Source organism: Mycteria americana, chromosome Z (assembly GCF_035582795.1).
Source record: "Mycteria americana isolate JAX WOST 10 ecotype Jacksonville Zoo and Gardens chromosome Z, USCA_MyAme_1.0, whole genome shotgun sequence".
Taxonomy (NCBI): domain Eukaryota; kingdom Metazoa; phylum Chordata; class Aves; order Ciconiiformes; family Ciconiidae; genus Mycteria; species Mycteria americana.
This window is the reverse complement of record NC_134396.1, coordinates 24,214,777-24,234,019: the sequence shown is the minus strand read 5'-3', so window position 1 is coordinate 24,234,019 and position 19,243 is coordinate 24,214,777. Positions and strand designations below refer to the sequence as shown.

Sequence of the window (19,243 nt, the reverse complement as noted above, 5' to 3'; positions counted from 1 at the left end):
ACTTACTAGCACCATGGGATCAGAAAAGCAATCCATAACCATCAAGGAAACTTCAGAATTAATTACAGTAATTGCAAGAAAATGGACATAAATGGTGAGTGAAGCTATAAAAAAGAACTCCCTAACTCTTCACTGAACACAATCCTACTAACTGTGTCCTAAAATGGATAAACTAAGTACTAAACTCACAAATGCTGCTCATGGAGGCAACTTCAGCTATAATATTTCACTATTCTGCTTTCTTAAGCAAGACATCTGTTAACTAAAATGTTCAAGCTAATTGGTCTGGCCACTGACAGACTACACAGAAAAGCACAACTCATTACAGGCTCATCTTCCCTGCCTCTCGGGTAAAGCTTGTGTCCCACAGCAAGCTCTGCACTGAGAAGTGTGCTAGCACAGCACAAAGCTAAACAAGTTACACAACTTCAAGGCTTGATGTTCCCTGACTTGGTCCCTGCAGAGAAACATGAGATTGTGCATAATGGTCTTGACAGACACATCCTCACGAATGCCCACTCTCACCAATCTGCAGAATACAAAAATCTACTAATTTGCTATTGGGTTCACAATCTAGGCTTAGCATCTGGCCACTAATGCCTACCCCCTACTCATAGTTAAATTTCAATTTTTTTTCCTTTGTTTGTATAGATACACACTTCACCCGTTTTGAGGCAGAAGTCTCACTGCCTTGCATTACTCAGTTTAGGTGAACACTGCAACACTCGTCTGTTGTAAGAAGGTGCATCCTAAGAGCCACGCTCCCAGAAATACACCACACATCCGATACCTTTCTTGTCAGGTAATAGCTGTGCCTCACCTAACGACTCAAGCATTGAGCACACACCTCAGTTTACGTAAGGCAGCTTGAAAGGTTACACCCTTCAGCAACAAAAGTACAGCCTGAGGCAATCTCTTCGGACCAAAACACATCTGGCACCGGAGGCGAGGCGACGTATCAGCTCACAGAAAGCTTTCAGCCAGTCACCCCAGCACTACTGGGCCCCGCTCTGGATGAAGCGCCTCTTCGGACTGCCAGCAGCCGCCCCGCTCCCACCCGTGGCACGCCGGTCCCCGCGCCGAGGAGGACCAGGGCGCACAACTTGTGCCCGCGCAAACCAACCCCGCGCCGCCGCCCCGCCCACGCGGGAGCCCCGGCGGGCCGAGCGCCGCCGCCCCCCGGCCCGGGCCGTCACGTGCCGGCCCCGGGCCCCCCCGCGCGGAGGTGGGAGGGGTTCACAGCCGGCGGGCCCCGAAAACCGTTACTCCGTCGCGCGGCGCCGGACGCCGGGGGAGGGGCGCGCCGTACCGACCCCGCAGCGGGTACTGACGGGACATCTCACTTCGCGCCGCCCCCCACCCCCCCCCCCGACGTGCGGGCCCCGGGGGCGGCGTTCCGCCGTCGAAACCGGGAAACCGCCCGCGGTACACCCGCGCCACACGCTCCCCCCCTGCCCGGCCGAGGCAGCGGCAGGGCGGGCGGAGGGAAACGGGCGAAGCACGATCCGGGCGCTCCGCTCGCGGGATGTGGGGGGAGGAGAGGGGAGCGGAGGCGCTTCCTCCCCCTCGCACCCCTCCGGCCGCGCTGTCACTTCGGTACGATAAAGGCAGGGGCCGGGGGAGGAGCCTCCCGCTGTTCAGGTGGGAAAACAAACACACAAAGGGGCCTCTCCGGCACCCGCTCGCTCTCGGGGAAAAAGGCGGGCAGGAGGGCGCGGAGAAAACCCGCGCTGGGTCCCGGAGCCTCTTGTCTGGCCAGGCGCCTTGGCTCCCTCCTGCCCCTCACCTCCCTCTAGGCCCGACGGGACGGGAGTAAACAAAAGCCGGAGCCAGAGGACGACACATGGGTGGGGATGGGGACCTCCGCGCCGGGCCACACAAAGAGCCGAGCCCGAGAGGGGACGCGCGGGGCGGGAGAAGGGGAAAGCCCCCATCCGTCTCCACCCCTGCCATCCAGGTAGGGGCGTTTCCGCCTCACCTGCTTGCCCCGGTAGAAGAGGCGCTGGCGGTCGGGGCTCACGCGGAAGGTCTCCTGGATCTTCTCCCGCAGGCACTCGATCTTGGTAAGGCGGCTCAGGTCGTCGATGGTCTGGGTCTCGGTGCCGTCTATGGTGCGGACTTGGATCCACATGGTGCGCGCCCTCCCACTCGCTGAGCCAGCCGCGGGGAAGGGAGGGAGGTCTGGGGCAGGAGGTGGAAAAGGGGTCCGCTCCCCGGGTGCGCGTCTGCGGCGTGCGAGGGAGAAGGGGAGGGGGCCGGGCGCTTCCCCCGCTCTTTGTTCGGCTCAGTGGGGCAGGATTTTCAAATCCCGCGGAACAGACGCGAGCCTCCCCGCCCGCCGGGCCGCCGTCCTCGCTCGGAGGGGCGCGGAGAGGGAAGGAGACCCGAGCCGATCCCCCGCCGCTTCCCGATCGCCCGCGCCGCGAGGCCCCGAGGCAGCACAAGGCGAGGCGGAGTCTGGCGGGAACCGCCGCGGCCAGGTCTAGCGGGCGCCGCCGGGAGCCATCTCCCGACCCCGGGGAGTGTTTACCAGGCGCCGCCGCTCTCACATGGAGGTCACGGCGCCAACGCTGATCTCGCGAGAGCCCCCGGCCGCGGCCGTAAGGAGACAACAACACCGGGGCGGGGGCGGGGGCGGGGGCGGGGGCGGGGGGAGCGAGGCGAGCGGGCGGCACCACGCCCCCTCCCGCTGCGCTCGGGCCGGCAGCCCCCGCGCCGCATTCGGCACGGCGCACGGCTCCGCCCACTCCGCCTGCGAGCCCCGCCCCTGCGCAGTCCCCGCCCCCCTCGCGCTTCCTGGCCGGCGGCTGGCGCGAGGCCTGCAGGGGGAGGGGTTGGCGCGCGCTGGGGAAGCGACCGTTAACGTTTCCATGGCGGCCAAGCGGGACGGTCTCCCCGGCTCCCTCTCGGGGCAGGCTTCCCCGGCCTCTGGGGCCGGCAGAGCCTGCGGCCTAGCCCGGCCCGGAGACTAGCAGGCGTTAGGAGGGCTGAGCGTCCGTCGGCAGCCAGGGGAACGGTGTTCGCTAGCGAAACCCAGGCCCCAGCGTTTCCGAATACGTGAAATCTCAACCCAGCCAGATTTAGCTCTACCTAAAAAATACAGATTAAATCTGCCTGCGCCTGATATATTAGCTAGATGAAAACATAGGTCAAGACAAGAAAAGGCAAGCCTCGTTCAAATCTGATGTGGGTTTGACTTTCTGTATTTTTCTAAATTGGGCAATTCTGCAAATTAACATCAGAAAAATCGGGATTTACCATGCTGTTGTCCCGGTAGGCAGCTGAGACCTACACAGCTGCTCAGTCACTCCGTCACAGTAGGATGGGGAAGAGAACCAGAAGGGCAAAAGTGAGGAAATGTGTGTCCAGATAAAGACAGTTTAATAGGTAAAGCAAAAGCTGTGCACACCAGCGAAGCAAAATAAGGAACTACTTCAGTACTTTGCATCGGCAGGCAGATGTTTAGCCATTTCCAGGAAAGCAGGGCTTCATCACCTGTAAAGGTTACTTGGGAAGACAAACGCCATCATTCCAAACATCCCCCGCTTCCTCCTCCTTCCCCCAGCTTTTATTGCTGAGCACGACATCATACGGTCTGGGGTATCCCTGGGGCCAGCTGTCCCAGCTGGGTCCCTTCCCAGCTCCTTGCACACCCGCAGCCTACTCGCTGGCAGGGCGGTGTGAAAAACTGATAGGTCCTTGATCCTGTGTAAGCACTGTTCAGCAACAGCTAAAAACATCCCTGTGTTATCAACACCATTTTCATCACAAATCCAAAACACAGCACCATACCAGGTCTTATGAAGAAAATTCACTCCATCCCAGCCAAAACCAGCGCACATGAATACTGGTAAAATACTATAAAAATGTATCTGATACAGGGCTCGCTAGAAAGCAGGAGATGCAATAATGGATGCCTTTGGGAGGAATTCTGAGCAGCTTTATTGTCCAAGACTGTGGCAGCTGGATCAAAATACAGATTTACAAGATGCAGATGACACCTATGTACTTTTGTGGCTTTTTTGTACCAGGTGTTGTAAACATCACTGATAGCATGTTGAGTCAGGGGAAGAAACAGATCGCAACCACAGTTATTAGAACACTGCTTATTAATTAGACTGCTATTATTAACAGCAGATAACCATTTGCATCGTACATGCAGTTACTGCCTCACGCAGTGCACACTCTCGCGGTCGCCCAGCTGGAGCAGCAGTGGAGAGGCCGAGCCCAGCGGTTCACGCAGGAGCAGGGGCTCGTACCCACACTGCAGAGGTCTGCAGGCAGCTGTGCACAGTCACACACAGGCTCCCTCGTTTCAGCAGGTGTGCTTACATATACTGGCCTGTAGTCTTTGTCTACCTGGAGCAGCCGCTGCCTTCTTGGATGTGGTGTGGGTTACATGATCCGTCACGGGTGCCAGTGTGTGCTGGAGGCCTTGGGCAGGTTCAGCAGCGCCGTGGTACCCTGAGCTTATCAATTTTTGATCTAAGACCACTATGAGTTCTTGGGAGGCTTTCAGATGCTATCTCCCAGCATGTATTTTTCTTATTGTCGTCCTGCTGTTGTCTGGTAACTATTTCTCCATTCACACACAGAGGCACTTATAGAGCCCACTTGCACGAACACAGCTTTTATGACACAGTGTGGTAGCAAAGATTCCTGTATTTTACTTTCAGGTCTGAGAATTCCCACTGCAGTTTTGAGTGAGGTGCTTCAGGCTTGATTTTGGCATACTGAGCATGTGCAAAGTCAGCTGAACAATTAGAATTTTCTTAATTGTTCTGCAAATCTGTTCCTTTCCTCTTCATCCTTGCTAATCTATCTCTGCTCTTGTGATAGCATGCAACTTTCTTTACTGCCGCTGTCACAGCATGTCACCAAATTGCCATTTACACAAATTCAGAGTTTGGTTTCAGTTTGTGGTGGTAACACAGGCTTGAAGGCTGTAGTACATATGACCTTTCGTGCTCCTTTGCTCCCAGCCTTCTTGGGTTCACTGAAACATTCAGTTTAACAGAGGAGTACAGTAAGAATGTGGTTTAATAGCCCTATCTGAAAAAAAGGATAAATCAAGCTGTCTTCAGCTTTATCTTAGTTACACTCCACCTCTACAGTAAAAGGAACAGAGTCTCATTATAATCCCATTTGCAGAATACAGCCTTTCTGTTGAAGCAAGCAGTAAAATGTGCCTGTCTTTTGCAACGGGGAGAAAAGCTGTGAAAGAATTCTGAAATGGGATATGTTTTACCAGATTAGGGAGAATAGCATCAGTTCATAGGGAGACTATGGACAGTGCTAGATGGACACTAGAACAGAAGACATTTTTTGATATGGAGAAATAAAGAGGATCCGTTTGTTACAACATTATATCTGGAAATACATTGTCTAGCTGGATTGTAAAGAAAAGCAGATCAGGTTGCTGGCACGGGATTTACTGATTAGAAGAGAGCACTTTGCTATGGAGTGGTTATAGGTGGCCTGTTTCATAATGTGCAGAATGGACTGGAGACTAGAATATAAAGCGAAAAAAAGTAAAAATTCTCAACTGGGAGTCTGAAGGAGGATGTGAAAAGGGGCAGTTATTGAGGAGGTTAGAGGAAAAGAAAGCTAGTTATGTAGAAAGCAATAACGTCCTCTTTGGGATATGGTTATGCTGATGAGGAAATTAGGTAATGCTGAAGGAGAAACTGACCGAGTGGCATAGTATGCATGATGGGCTGAGGTGACAGTAGCAGAAGAATTACTAGAATGAGCACGATAGAGAGGAAAGGTGTCAAGAATATGAAAGCAAAACATGGAAGTAGTGAGGAAAGTGCAAAGATCTAATTGGAGACAAAACCAGAAATTAGTGACAAAAAAGCATAAGGGTGCATAGGAAAGGAAAATTTGAAATGAGATTTTAGGAGATAAGACAATGCTAGTTTTCTTAGAGGAAAACTATAGACTAAGAAATTAAATGAAAATTAAATAAATTGAGAATGACATAACGGTAAACATGAATTTGTTTTGAAGTTGAGATGTTTTTACGATTAAATATTCAAAAGCAAACCATGATGCAAATTGGTTTTTTTTGTGAGATAAAGTAGTCAAAGGTTTAAAATTATGGGGTGAAATGTGGGAGCTATTAGAATGGGGCCTTCACATGCGTAGGCATTTTCATAATTTTCCATGGGTAGGTTGCTTTAGCATGTATATAAAGATAATTACTTGCTTGAGATTATGTTTATTCTGGTATTGGAAATTCTGTCTGAATTCTTAAGAATTCTGGAGATTTTCTTTATATTTTATGTTTGTCAGTAGGAGACCTCTTGATTGAATGGCCTTAGTGTGGATAAAGTAATGGGGATAAAGAAGAAGCCAGAGATGAGCTTGACAAAGAGACGAATGTGTAGGACATGTGAGGAGGGGGTAGAAGAATGGAAGTGTCATACAAAGCGAAGGAAGCAGAAAGAACCAGAACAAGGAAATGCATGCCACTGAGTTTCAAAGAGGAGCTGTGCAAGAGGAGCAGCAAGCCAGGAAGGAAAAGCCAGGAAATCTTTTTACAGGCTTATTTTTCTAGTGAGTTTTAGACCTGAGAGCCTTTTAATGACTTGTAGGCAGTGTAATAACCTGTGTGGATGTTTCGTTACTGTTTTGCTCAGATGTGCTGATGTGCCTTCCAGGGAAGAGGAAGAGAAGAAGGAAATTGAAATTGTCCATCAACTGAACTTAGTAGAAATGTGTTGCTTAACTCCCATGAAGTCAGCGTGACTATTCTGGCATAAACATGTTGGGAGAGAAAACCAGGCTAGCTGACTTAATTAACCTTATTTAAACTTGATGAAGAGAGCAAAAGCAAATGCAGTATAGTTGTTGCAGATAATGCAGCAACCATGCATAAGAATAGTATCCTGTATGTAGAGCTGACTGTTCTTTCCATCCTGTAAGGGGAGTCATGAAAGACATCAAAGCTGTGACAATAAGACTTCATAACATAAACATTTTTATTTGATTATGATATGAACAGAACTGCTAACAACTCTGCCTTATTAAAGGCAATATACGTAGCAATGTTTCTTCTGCCAGAAGGGTTGAGGCGTTAGAAAGTGTGGTTTCTATGGCAGCTGGAATGAGAAGAGACTTACCCTAAGCAGGGTAAGAGATCAGGGAAACAGAGCAGTGAGTGTTTTGCCCTGACTAAGAAATAACAAGAGTCTATTTTTATTTACAGGGAGAAAAGTGCCTGTCCTGAGGACCATACAGCCCTGAGCAGATGCTGCCTGTTTCTTTAATACATTGTGCCTGTTCATGGAGTGATGTACTTAAAGCTTAGTGAAGTAAGCCTTAAATTATACTTTATATAATCTGTATTTATATGATTTTGTACAATTTCTACCGTGAAAAGGTAAAAAGAAGTAAATATAAGGATTTTGCATCATTCTGATAATTCCCAGCCAGAGCTAAGTCAAAAGTCCACAGTTTCTTCCTGTAATTCTGCTGATTCTAGCAAAGTTGCTTTAAGTTTTAATTTATCTCAGTATATGCTTTTGTCTTTTAAAAGCCAGCTACTTCATGTTAGTAAGGTTGTCATCCTTAATTATTTCAGATGTCAGTAATTTTTACAGTGAAAAGTAACACTTCATGAGATTACAGCCTCTTCTCTGTATATGATTTGAGATTTTTTCTTAGTTTGAAATTGTTCATTTCAATTTAGGTATCAATATGATATAGTACAACATGTAAGAGCAGTTGATTTTTTTAATGGAAATGCAATGATTTATCAAGAATTATTGTATTATAATTGTGTTTCAAATCCTACATTACTGAAGTGAGTAATGAGACATTATATTTTCTTTCAAGTTTTTGTTTATAAATTCTGTGGTATTATGTCCAGAACTAATCGTATTGCATTCTCTACATGCATACTTCTAAGAAGATGCTTAACTTAAGAGCAAAACTATGGTGTTGAATATAGTGTTTATAGTTCTATAGTTTATAGTTATAATACAGAGAAATACTTTATGTGTATGATAAAACCACTCTTCTATAGCAAGGCAGATAAATGTTAAATTATTTAATAACTACTTAAGAAATTTAAATGCCAAGTATCACTACTAATGCTTAGTTGGTCAACTGGGAGTTTTTAGGTATTAAGGATCAACTCAGAACTCATCATGTAAGCAGAGAAGTTAGAAAATCAAGAGCAGACCTGGTCAAAAATGCTCACATTTTGTTATGTAGAAGGAGAGAAGCATATCTAGTTGTCCGGTTGTCCGTTCTTTCTCTGACTTGGAAGTGGCAATCCCTATAAGTTTGAGCCTCTTATTATTTTTGAGAGGATATGAAAGGATGACATATATGGGGCCATTTAATGCTTTCCACAGTACCATTATCTTTTATGTGTGTGGGTAGTTCTCTGTAAAAGAATGGTGTAAACACAGTCTTATCCTAGAGTCTTATCCAGTCCTCAAAACTTGGCTTAATTAGGAGGAAAAGCACCAAAGCCTTGGGTTTTTTTAGAAGTCTGTGTGTTTTCTCTCAATGGTTTTAGATTTGTGAGATTCTTTTCTTACACTTCTTAATGTTATTTTCTTAAATTTTCTCAATGCAACAGAATACTTTCTGAAGTCAGTAAATTTTTCAAAGGAAAAATCAGAAACCTTTTCTGAAGCTATAGACTTTATAGGCCTGGAGTTAGGATAAATAGGTTGCCTTGTTTCCAAATAATGTCACTCTGTTGTTGCTGAGAACTAAAGCTATTTGAATTTGTAGCTGGTGATCTTATGAGATAGCTCAGGCTAGCAAAATAAATAAATAAATATGATAGCAATTAATAGAGTCCTGATGTGACTAAAACTTGAACTTTACAAGTTCATTTGTACATTGATTTTGTACACTGTACATTGATTCATTTGTACTCCCCATTTGTACAAACCTCATATGCAACGTTATCTAAAATACTGTTTAGCATTGTCAGGACAGCTTAGTTTAACTAGGAATAGGTACAGAAAACTGCTTCTAGGATAATCTACAGAATAGAGAACATGTCTGAGAAGACTAGAAGGGTTGACTTGTTCAGGGCTAAACACAAGAGGTGAACAAAATGAGAAAATAGTAACTACATGAGTTCAGGTACAGTGTTCCACAAGGAAAAATCAAAGCTTCAGAAAATTGTGAATCATTTTTAGGCTGGCAACTAAAAGTTGGTTTCTAATGAGCAGAAGTTGAGGGATAAAGGAAGGTCTTTATTTTTAGATTATCATACAGCAGTAGTATTCTGTATGGTTTTTTTAATGTCCGTACCTTGCCAAGACATGAGATCATTTTATATGGAAGGTAGTTGCATGATTGATGGCTTTGCTACATCAAACTGGATCAGCTAACTGTAGATCAATCCAGAAAATTAAGCTGGACCCAGAATCCCATCATTTCTTTGTGGCAAAACAGTTCTCACTAGAAAGTCATTATTTCCACTGACTTCTGTTTCCTTTCCTATTTGAAGTGCCACTTTTCCTTTAAAATCTTCAGATAGGTTGGAGCCTTACTACCTAAGATACCACCTTTTCTCTATGAAGTTATCACTGTAGGACGGAAGCTGTCCCATGATCTCACCGTATCCCTACCTTGTCATCTTAGAGCATTTCAAATTCCAGTTCTCCAAACTTGACAGGATGGCACCATGTTTAACCCAAGTCAGCAGTTCCTTGTGGATCCAGGTATGACTGTAGGTCAACTGGGTCTGGTCAGTCAAAACAACAATGTTAACCCTAACTCTTACAACAGCTCCCAGTAAGACAGCAGTAACCCTAGCTCATCAGTCCTAAACCTTCTTCCTAGATTAATATAACTATAATCCTAGTACATCAAGCTCTGTGAGTGCAAACACTAGCAATAGCACATCTCAGGAAACCACTTTCGGGTCTAAACCTAGGCCTAACGACATGTTTCAATAATTTATAAATATGTAAGGAGCCAATATTAGTATGGATCAGACGTAAGTCTGATTCTAGGTCTTTCGCTAGCTCAACAATGCTTGCTAATCCTCCCTGAAACCCTAGCCCAGCAGAGTCAGCTTCCAGCCTGATCTACCCTTTCACCCATAGCAGACCCAGCCTTTACTGTAGAACATCACCCTTTGCTACTCTATTTCCAAACTAAAATGCTAACCTCATTTTACTGCCTGCTAACCTAAGACTGAAGGTTCTGGTTTTGCAATTATGTTAGTGCATATCTTCACCTCTGAAAATTAGTGCTGTTCTGAAAAAAAAGCTGGACCTGCTTGGCCCCATCAAAAACCAAGGATAAAGCTGATAGCTCTCAAACAATGCTTTCAACATTTTACCAGTTTACTTGGAAACAAGCTTACAAATACTTGAAAAATCAAGCACTGATTATTTAATCCTATTTGTCTAGCAGCTCAAAAAAGTGAAAAGTGCAAAAAAGAAAAACATTTCAGGGAATTGTATCTTAATTATAAAAATCTATATTTATGAAAGCTGAAGCAATTAGTCCTCGTTAGGGAGCATATGCTTGCCAAAATGTTCTTTTTTTTAAGTACAGCTGTTTTGCAGTTGCATAATAAAATATATTAAGTTTGATCTGCTGAAAATGTATTCATTTATAAGGGTGTATTTGTTCTTATGCAGTGGGCAGATTATTAATTAAATGTCAGAGAGAAAAGTTACTTCAAAGCTGAAACTGTGTCTACCAAGGCCAGATTTTTTTTTCTCAGCATCATAAGCTCCAGAAAATATAAGTTAGCAAAGGAACTAGAGTGTCTTTCATAATCTGTTTGTCACTACTGTATATTGCTTCAGTATAAGGAAATAAACAGCAATTGAAATGAAGAGGATGCTTACTAAAAAAGATTAAGTGCTGCAAATACGTAAGTAATAAAAGGTCAGTTGAATTACACTATGCCTATTCTTGTATGTTTTTGCAGAATCATATAATCATAGAATGGTATGGGTTGGAAGGGACCTTTAGTGGTCGTCAAGTCCAACCCCCCTGCAATGAGCAGGGACATCTTCAACTACATCAGGTTGCTCAGAGCCCTGTCCAGCCTGACCTTGAATGTTTCCAGGGATGGGGCATCTACCACTTCTCTGGGCAACCTGTTCCAGTGTTTTGTCACCCTTATCATAAAAAAATTCTTCCTTATATCTAGTCTGAATCTTCCCTCTTTTAGTTTAAAACCATTACTCCTTGTCCTATCACTACAGGCCCTACTAAAAAGTTTGTCCCCATCTTTCTTATAAGCCCCCTTTAAGTACTAAAAGGCTGCAATAAGGTCTCCCTGGAGTCTTCTCTTCTCCAGGCTACACAACCCCAACTCTCTCAGCCTTTCCTCATGGGAGAGGTGTTCCATTTCCTCTGATCCTCTGATCCACAAAAATGATCAGAGGATCATTTTTGTGGCCCTCCTCTGGACCCACTCCAACAGCTCCATGTCTTTATTGCATGGGGACTCCAGAGCTGGACACAGTACTCCAGGTGGAGTCTCACCAGAGCAGAGTAGAGGGGCAGAATCACCTCCCTCAACCTGCTGGCCGCGCTTCTTTTGATGCAGCCCAGGACACAGTTGGCTTTCTGGGCTGCGAGTGCACATTGCCAGCTCATATCCAATTTTTCATCCACCAGTACCCCCAAGTCCTTCTCCACAGGGCTGCTCTCAATCCCTTCATCCCCCATCCTGTATTGATACCAGGGTTGCCCCAACCCAGTTGCAGGACCTTGCACTTGGCCTTGTTGAACCTCATGAGGTTCACATGGACCCACTTCTTGAGCTTGTCTAGGTCTCCCTGGATGGCATCCTGTCCCTGAGGCGTGTCAACCGCACCACTCAGCTTGGTGTCATCTGCAAACTTGCTGAGGGCGCACTCAATCCCACTGTCTGTGTCATTGATGAAGATATTAAACAGTACCAGTCCCAATACAGACCCCTGAGAGACACCACTCATCACTGATCTCCATCTGGACGTTGAGCTGTTGACCATTAGTCTCTGGATGCAACTGTCCAACCAATTCCTCATCCACCAAACAGTCCATCCATCAAACCCATATCTCTCCATTGAAGAGACAAGGATGTTGTGGGGAGACCATGTCAAAGGCCCTACAGAAGTCCAGATAGATGATATCTGTAGCTCTTCCCTTGGTCACTGATGTAGTCACTCCATCACAGAAGGCTAATAGGTTGGTCAGGCAGGACTTGCCCCAGGTGAAGCTATGCTGTCTTGAATCACCTCCCTGTCTCCTCCATGTTCCTTAACATAGCTTCTAGAAAGATCTGTTCCATGATCTTCCCAGGCACAGAGGTGAGGCTGACAGGTCAGTAGTTCCCAGGGTCCTCCTTTCTACCCTTTTTTAAAAATGGGTGCAATGTTTCCCTTTTTCCAGTCACCAGGGACTTCACCTGACTGCTGCGACTTTTCAAATATCATGGAGAGTGGCTTGGCAACTACATCAGCGAGTTCCCTCAGGACTCTGGGATGCATCTCATCAGGTCCCATAGACTTATGTATGTTCCAGTTCCTCAGGTGGTCACGAACCTGATCTTCTCTTACAGTGGGAGAGACTTTGCTCCCCCAGTCCCCATCTTGAGGTCCATCCACTCGAGAGGTGTGGGAAGAGAGGTTGCCAGTGAAGACTGAGGCAAAATGGCGTTGACTACCTCAGCCTTCTCCTTGTCCATTGTTACCAGTTTGCCAGTCGTGCTTATTGCGGGGCTACACTTTCTTTTCTGGCTGACATGCCTATAAAAGCCCTTTGTATTCTTGGCGTCCCTTGCCAAGTTCAGGACTGGGTCTTTTGTGGCTTTAGCTTCAAATACTGGTTACCTAAAAACTAACAGATTATAAAGTTGTAAAGAAGACTACTATTTTACCTCTTGAAAAGCTTTATAATTTTATCAGGTTTTAGTGCAACAGAGTCTATCTTTTTAGAAATATTTCTATTCCTGACTATCCATCAGAGAAGTGATTCATGAACTATGCACAACCCAAACCAGCAATGTGCAAAGGCATTTCTAAGTGATTCACATTTGGTCCTCATTACACAGAAAATGCAGAACATTCTTGTCGTTCGTGGCTATCCCAGGGGCCTCCGAGAAAGTTGGAGGGCTTTCTTGTGCCAATAGTTCATTGGAATCACTGAACAGCACAAAACCTTCTGGTTAAGCAGCTAGACTTTTGTAATGATGGGTAGGATAAGTGGAAGTAACCTCACAGCAATGCAATACCTAGCACTTCTGGAGTTGAATGTAGACCTCTGAGTGAAGCATTTAAGCTAACTGCACATTGTGCGCTAAAATTAGAAGCCCAAGAAGGACATCCAAAACAGGCAGCATGATGAGTAAGGAGCTATTTAAATTCAGTATGGACAGTTTGTCTCTGTCTAGATCTAGAAGGACAGAAACAATAACGGAAATCTTAAATTCTGTTTTGCAGATAATACAAACAGCTCAAACAGCTAATTCTGGATCACTTAGTTACTGGAATCACCTTCTAAAAACAAAGGCTTATTTAATTTCTTTCAAAGATATGGACAAATTTCACTTTTTTAACAAAAAAAAATCAAGGATATATTGGGATGGCAAGGGATACTGTTGTTACAATTCCATTCTTCTATCTTTTGCAAGATGTGTAGGTATTTTTGTGTACCTAAGTTACAGACCAGTTTGAATCTCCCTCATTTAGTTGCACAAATTCTGCAGTTGTGAGCCAAAGAACATCCCTTATATGCAAAGCCAAGAAACTACTGTTAGTCTAAGTAAAATCATAATAGTCCAAGTAAATTCTTAATCAAGAATTAATATTAGTCCATTTAAATGCATATCACCACTTACAGTTCAGACTATGTACAGTTAAAGCTGGTATAAGCAAGCTTTCTAGTATTTACCCCTTTCTTTGATTGGATGCTAACCTTTCCACTGACCTCTGAGTATGAAACATTAATAGCTTTAGTTTGGGGGCTGCATCTTGGGTCCATCACTGAGAGGAGTGTGATATTGATGGTGGGGTTTCTTCCTCCTCCTTGCTAGTAGGAGTAAATATTGCTGACGATGATTTCTTTCTCATGCTAGGATCTGTTTGGAGTTACTTTTGTATGCATGTTAATATATTGTATACATTGCTCTTTCTTCATCAGACCGCACATCCAGGGTAGATCAAAATTTACTATAAGATGGGGTTTATGTGTGTTGGATACTTGTTCTTTGTTCTGTTACCAGTAGGACTGTTTTTATCCAGCTCCCAAGACTGCACTCCTTTAACGATCCATAACAGACTGCTGAATTGCTTATAGCCTGAGGACCCCACTATCATTCTGTACCTAGGCCTCTACTATCATCTGATTTCTCTAGCCCTCAATGCTGTGTTTTATTATAGGGTCATAGATATTTCATTCTACAGAAGATAGTTACTTCCTGTTGCCATCTGTTAGTTCCAAAAGGCAGCAATTTGTTACAGTAGGGTACAACTTGAGTGTGACAGTAGGCATTACAATACGTGGCAGTGCAATGCTACGCAAAAGGTAAAGTATAATACAATAATAGGTAATAGTCACCTAGGTGAAATATAATACAGTAGTAGGTAATAGTCACCTATTACCTAATACTAGATAATTACCGAAAGAGTTAGATAATTGCTCATAGAACAAAACAAACAAAAGCAGAACTCCAGGTAGGCCAAAATAAATCCAGGCAAGTCCTAAGGCTTGCATTGTTAGCTTAACACAAAGTCTGTGTCCTGTTAGAAACATTTGCATGCCACATTTACTGGGCTTTAAGGCTACAACTTTAGTATAACTACAAGCTAAGAAAAGCACAGGAAACACTGCATACGAATCATACTAATGTTTGCAGTTGCTCAGACTAGTATCAGTATTAGTTGAGCTTGCAGTCCTCATGTTTGCAGGATACATGTTTTCAGCGGAGGGTCAGGAGGAGGGAAGTTTCTCTGCCAGGCCCATGGTATACTAACACTCCAGTGGCCATGCAAATTAAATTGGGGATTTACTTTGTCTGAAATAGAAATATAATTGTACTATATGTCTTAAATATTTAACTGCCTCAGTACTTCCAGTGACAGGACATGTGGGAATGGCTCAAAGCTGCATCAGGGGAGGTTCAGACTAGATATTAGGAAAAAATTATTTGCCAAGAGGGTGGTCAAACCCTGGCACAGGCTTCCTAGAGGTGTGGTCGATGCCCCAAGCCTGTCAGTGTTTAAGAGGCATTTGGACAATGCCCTTAATAACATGCTTTAACTTTTGGTCAGCCCTGAAGTGGTCAGGCAGTTGGACTAGATGATTGTTGCAGGTCCCCTCCAACTGAAATATTCTATTCTATTCTATTCTATTCTATTCTATTCTATTCTATTCTATTCTATTCTATTCTATTCCATTCCATTCCATTCCATTCCATTCCATTCCATTCCATTCCATTTACAGCATATTACTATGCCCACCATGACAGACCAATTTAAAAAAAATGCGTGAGAGAGAGAAAACTAAGCACAGTGTTTTGTTAACTAATGGCTATTCTGATGACTGCTTGCACACAAGGTCTCTATACTTTGTTCCACTATCTGATTATAAGCTTAAATATATGAAACTTTCATGGCTGTATGTAATGTTATTTATATAACCGATATTCGCAGCTAGAGCCACAACAGACCCAGCCCTACAAAAACATAGAATAATAGGTGTAGTATAGTTCAGCTGACCTTACACTACTTAAAAATGTCTTAGCTAGAAGTGTAAGTATCATATCAGCCTCTTGCGGTCAGATAGGTATTGAAGCCTTTTAATAGAACAAGCATATTATTTCCGACAGAGAGGACAATATATATCTGCATTCTTGGTCCCATATCTTGCATCCCATTCTTGACCTCCTCTGCTTTTGTTCTGCCTGTGAGCCTCTGGAACTTAGTCCTGATTTAGTCTAAAGACTGCCTATTCCACATTGGAAAGTAAGGAATTTTATGTAAGAATCAAGTCTCGCCACTGTTGCTCCAGCTGTTCTGTACATGTGTAGATAAAGACATTGCCTGAATTTGTATTCAATATGCATTGACACAACTGTACACAAGTAGGCAAGATTTTGCTTCTGTTTATGTTATAATACTGATTCTCTGTTTCCATCTTCAGTTATCTTATTCCATTCTGTAAGTAATCTGTTCTGTTAAAGAAGGAGTTATAAACTAGGCTCAGCCTAACTCTGTAGCTGAGCTGGCTATTCAGGGAGCTCTTCTCATTTTTTGTGGAATCTGGCAGTTTGCGAGATAGTTCCCTTTAGGTCAAAGTTCCCTTTAACTAAAATCCCTGTCTAAGTACAATAAGGTATCACTTCCTAAAGGCAATGTAAGACAGTTCTTCCAGCTGGTTAATTGACCTGGTATAAGTGATTGTGATTTTGGTTCGCAGTGATGGCATTCTGAGCATTTATATGTCCAGTGTGGTCTAAAACTATCAACGTTCTGTACACCATGGCTGCAATCCTTCATAGCTGAAAAAAAGTACATTTTTTTATATCCCCATGGTGCACAGACTTACATGTTCATTACATTAAACACACACAGAGTGACACATTCAACATATCAGACAGTAACTATAATGTATTAAAACAATTAAGATTGAAAGAAGAGTAAAGGTTGAATGCTATAGTGACATTACAATATTCAGTAAAATAGTTCTTGGACGTCAGTGGAGTTTTCTATGAGTAAGGGATGTAAGATGGTTTCGCAAGAGATTGAATCTGTGACTGGTGACAGAATCAGCCCATTATCTCCATTATTTTTATGATGCCTTTATTTCAAAATGTTGTTTAGTTGTCTGGTATTTAAGGAAATTAGCTGAGACAAAAAGGAAGAATTAAGTTATTTCATGCTGCTCTACGGGATACAGACTAGAAATCTAAGACATTTTAGGAATTTTTTCAGAGACATTCAGGAATTTTATAACTCATATAAGTGATTTTCTCGGGTAATAGACTTTGCAACAAAATCTCTTTAGGAATACTGCTAAAAATGCAACCAAATGGAAAAACAGAGAAATAAAAAAGGCTTTAGCTTTTCAACACAAGATGTGGAGTTGTGTTACACTTTACCCACGATAACTGAAGACCTTGCCTTGTGTTAAATTGTGGAGATCATACAGTCACAGATTTTACCATCTGATCTAAAACTAATACATCAGAAAAATTCCATGTAATCAGCTCTTCAATCTGACATATCCTGCAGTAACACTATTGCTAGATCTAACTAAAGAAAGGAGTGAGCAGGACTGCCTGTTTTAGGGTCAACTTGCTATTAAAAGTAATGTGAATCCACAACTGCAAACTCGAACTGCTGTGAGGACCAAAGTGTACACTGACTGACATGTCTTCTTTTTATCATTCTTGACTCCCACAAGCCAAGCATTTTCAACATACCTCTGTTCCCGAATTTTCTTTGCCATGTTGCCTTTACAAGTTTTCTAGGGAGGATGGATTGTTAGGATGTGTTAGTGTTAGTGTTAGTGTTGGTAGCTAGTGTTAGGATGACTGTGTCTATCGCTTGCCGTAGTGCATTGCAAGAGGATGGAAGTGCCAGACTCTAACCCAATTAACTTTAATTTTTTGCCAGTATACTCCGTGGGTTTGGGGGTTCATTGTTGTTGTCATTGTTATATATAGCTGTTCCACCTTCTTTTACACTCACAGATTATCAGCCACTCTTTTGTATAGGAAACTGAAGTTCATTGTTTTGGGAGGACACCTTGCACTTGCAAACCTGAGGACCACAGGTGGAGATGTTTGTTCATTTGTCCTGAGCAGAGTTTCCTGAGGCAGTGGAACTCGCCTCGTGCAGTTACAACGTGGTAATACGGTGCTCAAGGAAATGCAAAACCAGAGAGTGGTAAGGGAGCCATCCAGTGGACTGTTGTGAAACACACAGGCAAGACAAATCAAAGTTAAATAATCTGAGTTTTTTCTGCCTTTTTGGTTGCAAGATGTTGGGTGTTGTGCTTTTGGCCAAAACCTGCTTGTACTATTAAATCCCAAATTCCTTTACTTTTTGTGTTCATTGTAAAGAACTAATTTTCCCAAAAACGTGAAAGTTTTTGAAGATCAAGATATGGAGCTGCCTTTTCTAAAATACCCATTCCATTAAACTGTGAACACCAAGCTCCATTTTTTTTTCAGTTTATGTAATGGAAAGGGAAATGTACCATATAAAAATGAATGAGGTTGGAAGATAGTCATTCATCCCTTTGACTACTATTTGAAATACAGTTTGATCCTAATGTTTTTAGTTTTAAGTGTGTGATATTTTAACTGAATTTAAACGGTTTCCAAATTCTCATTAGATATTTATTTAGATTCTTTTCAAAGCTTCTTACAGATGATTTATGGATGATTTATATATGATTTGTTCACTTACCAGAGTAAACTGAAAAGCAATGGAAAATATGACTTTTAATGCTCATAGCAGCACAAGATCTGCGATCCAGAAAATTTTAGATAATAGCTCAAGGAGTAAGGAGAAATTGCCATTCTTTCCTAAGCTTGGAGAAAATGTTAATTGAAAAGAAAATTAAGATTTATCTTTATTACCAATAACCTAGCACGTGGTAGATTTTTCCTATCATTCTTACTGATCAAAACTTGATCAGGGATTGATCTTCAGTAAAAACACTTGACTTTGTTTCATGGCAAAGAATGGCTTGAATACTTTTAATGTTAGATATAATCACAAAGTCAGCAAAACATGCAACTGAGCAACTGTTAATTGAACAGGTAAGAAGAATTCAGCACAATACCAGAGATAGCTTTCAAATTTTTATTCCTTCCTGTACAGTATGCTCCTCTGAGGCATGTTTCTCTTCTGAGCACTATTAAAAACTGTCAGTATAAAACAGAATCTTTTGCTGAAGCTCACCTGACATAACAGTTTTGCATTCAAAATACAATCATTTTATATTTCAGAGAGGAAGAAAGACTGCATTGGATAATTCTTTTTATATTTATGCTAATATTAATAACTTGTTTTCACTGAGAAATTAAAGCACTTGAAAATCATATATTCCAGGAGAAACTCTCCTCCTTTTTCAGCTTTTCACTGCCCTGTAGTTTGGGGATGGTTGGCTAGTAACAGAGATCTGAGGAGGTGCTGTTCTTAAATGCAGTTTGGTCCCTATTCTTTACATGACCACGAAATCAATTCCGTGCCCAGCTCAGGTGGCTTGCTGGTATTCCACAGGTCCAAACTGGAAACTGCCTTTC

At 43.2% G+C, this 19,243-nt stretch overlaps 3 protein-coding genes across 7 annotated transcripts in view; 1 reads left to right on the top strand and 2 right to left on the bottom strand.

Annotated features, from left to right (window-relative positions):
- The window catches only part of UHRF2 (ubiquitin like with PHD and ring finger domains 2), a 95,611-nt gene extending 92,967 nt beyond the window's left edge, over positions 1 to 2,644 (bottom strand). For 2 of the 4 annotated variants that reach the window (XM_075488364.1, XM_075488365.1), the window contains exon 1: positions 1,979 to 2,644. In XM_075488364.1, coding sequence (XP_075344479.1) covers positions 1,979 to 2,131 — 153 coding nt within the window. In that variant the 5' untranslated portion in view covers positions 2,132 to 2,644. The remainder of the gene's footprint in view (positions 1 to 1,978) is intronic. The other 2 variants (XM_075488366.1, XM_075488368.1) reach the window with 2 other exon arrangements.
- BRD10 (bromodomain containing 10) overlaps positions 1 to 19,243 on the top strand; it is a 189,949-nt gene that overhangs the window by 66,653 nt on the left and 104,053 nt on the right. The window lies entirely within an intron of this gene.
- Positions 18,422 to 19,243, bottom strand: part of LOC142422064 (uncharacterized) — a 33,553-nt gene continuing 32,731 nt past the window's right edge. Inside the window, exon 7 of one of the 2 annotated variants that reach the window (XM_075527439.1) lies at positions 18,422 to 18,460. In XM_075527439.1, the coding sequence (XP_075383554.1) occupies positions 18,437 to 18,460 (24 nt within the window). In that variant the 3' untranslated portion in view covers positions 18,422 to 18,436. Of the gene's footprint in view, positions 18,461 to 18,574; position 19,243 lie in introns of those variants that run through there. The other variant, XM_075527437.1, reaches the window with a different exon arrangement.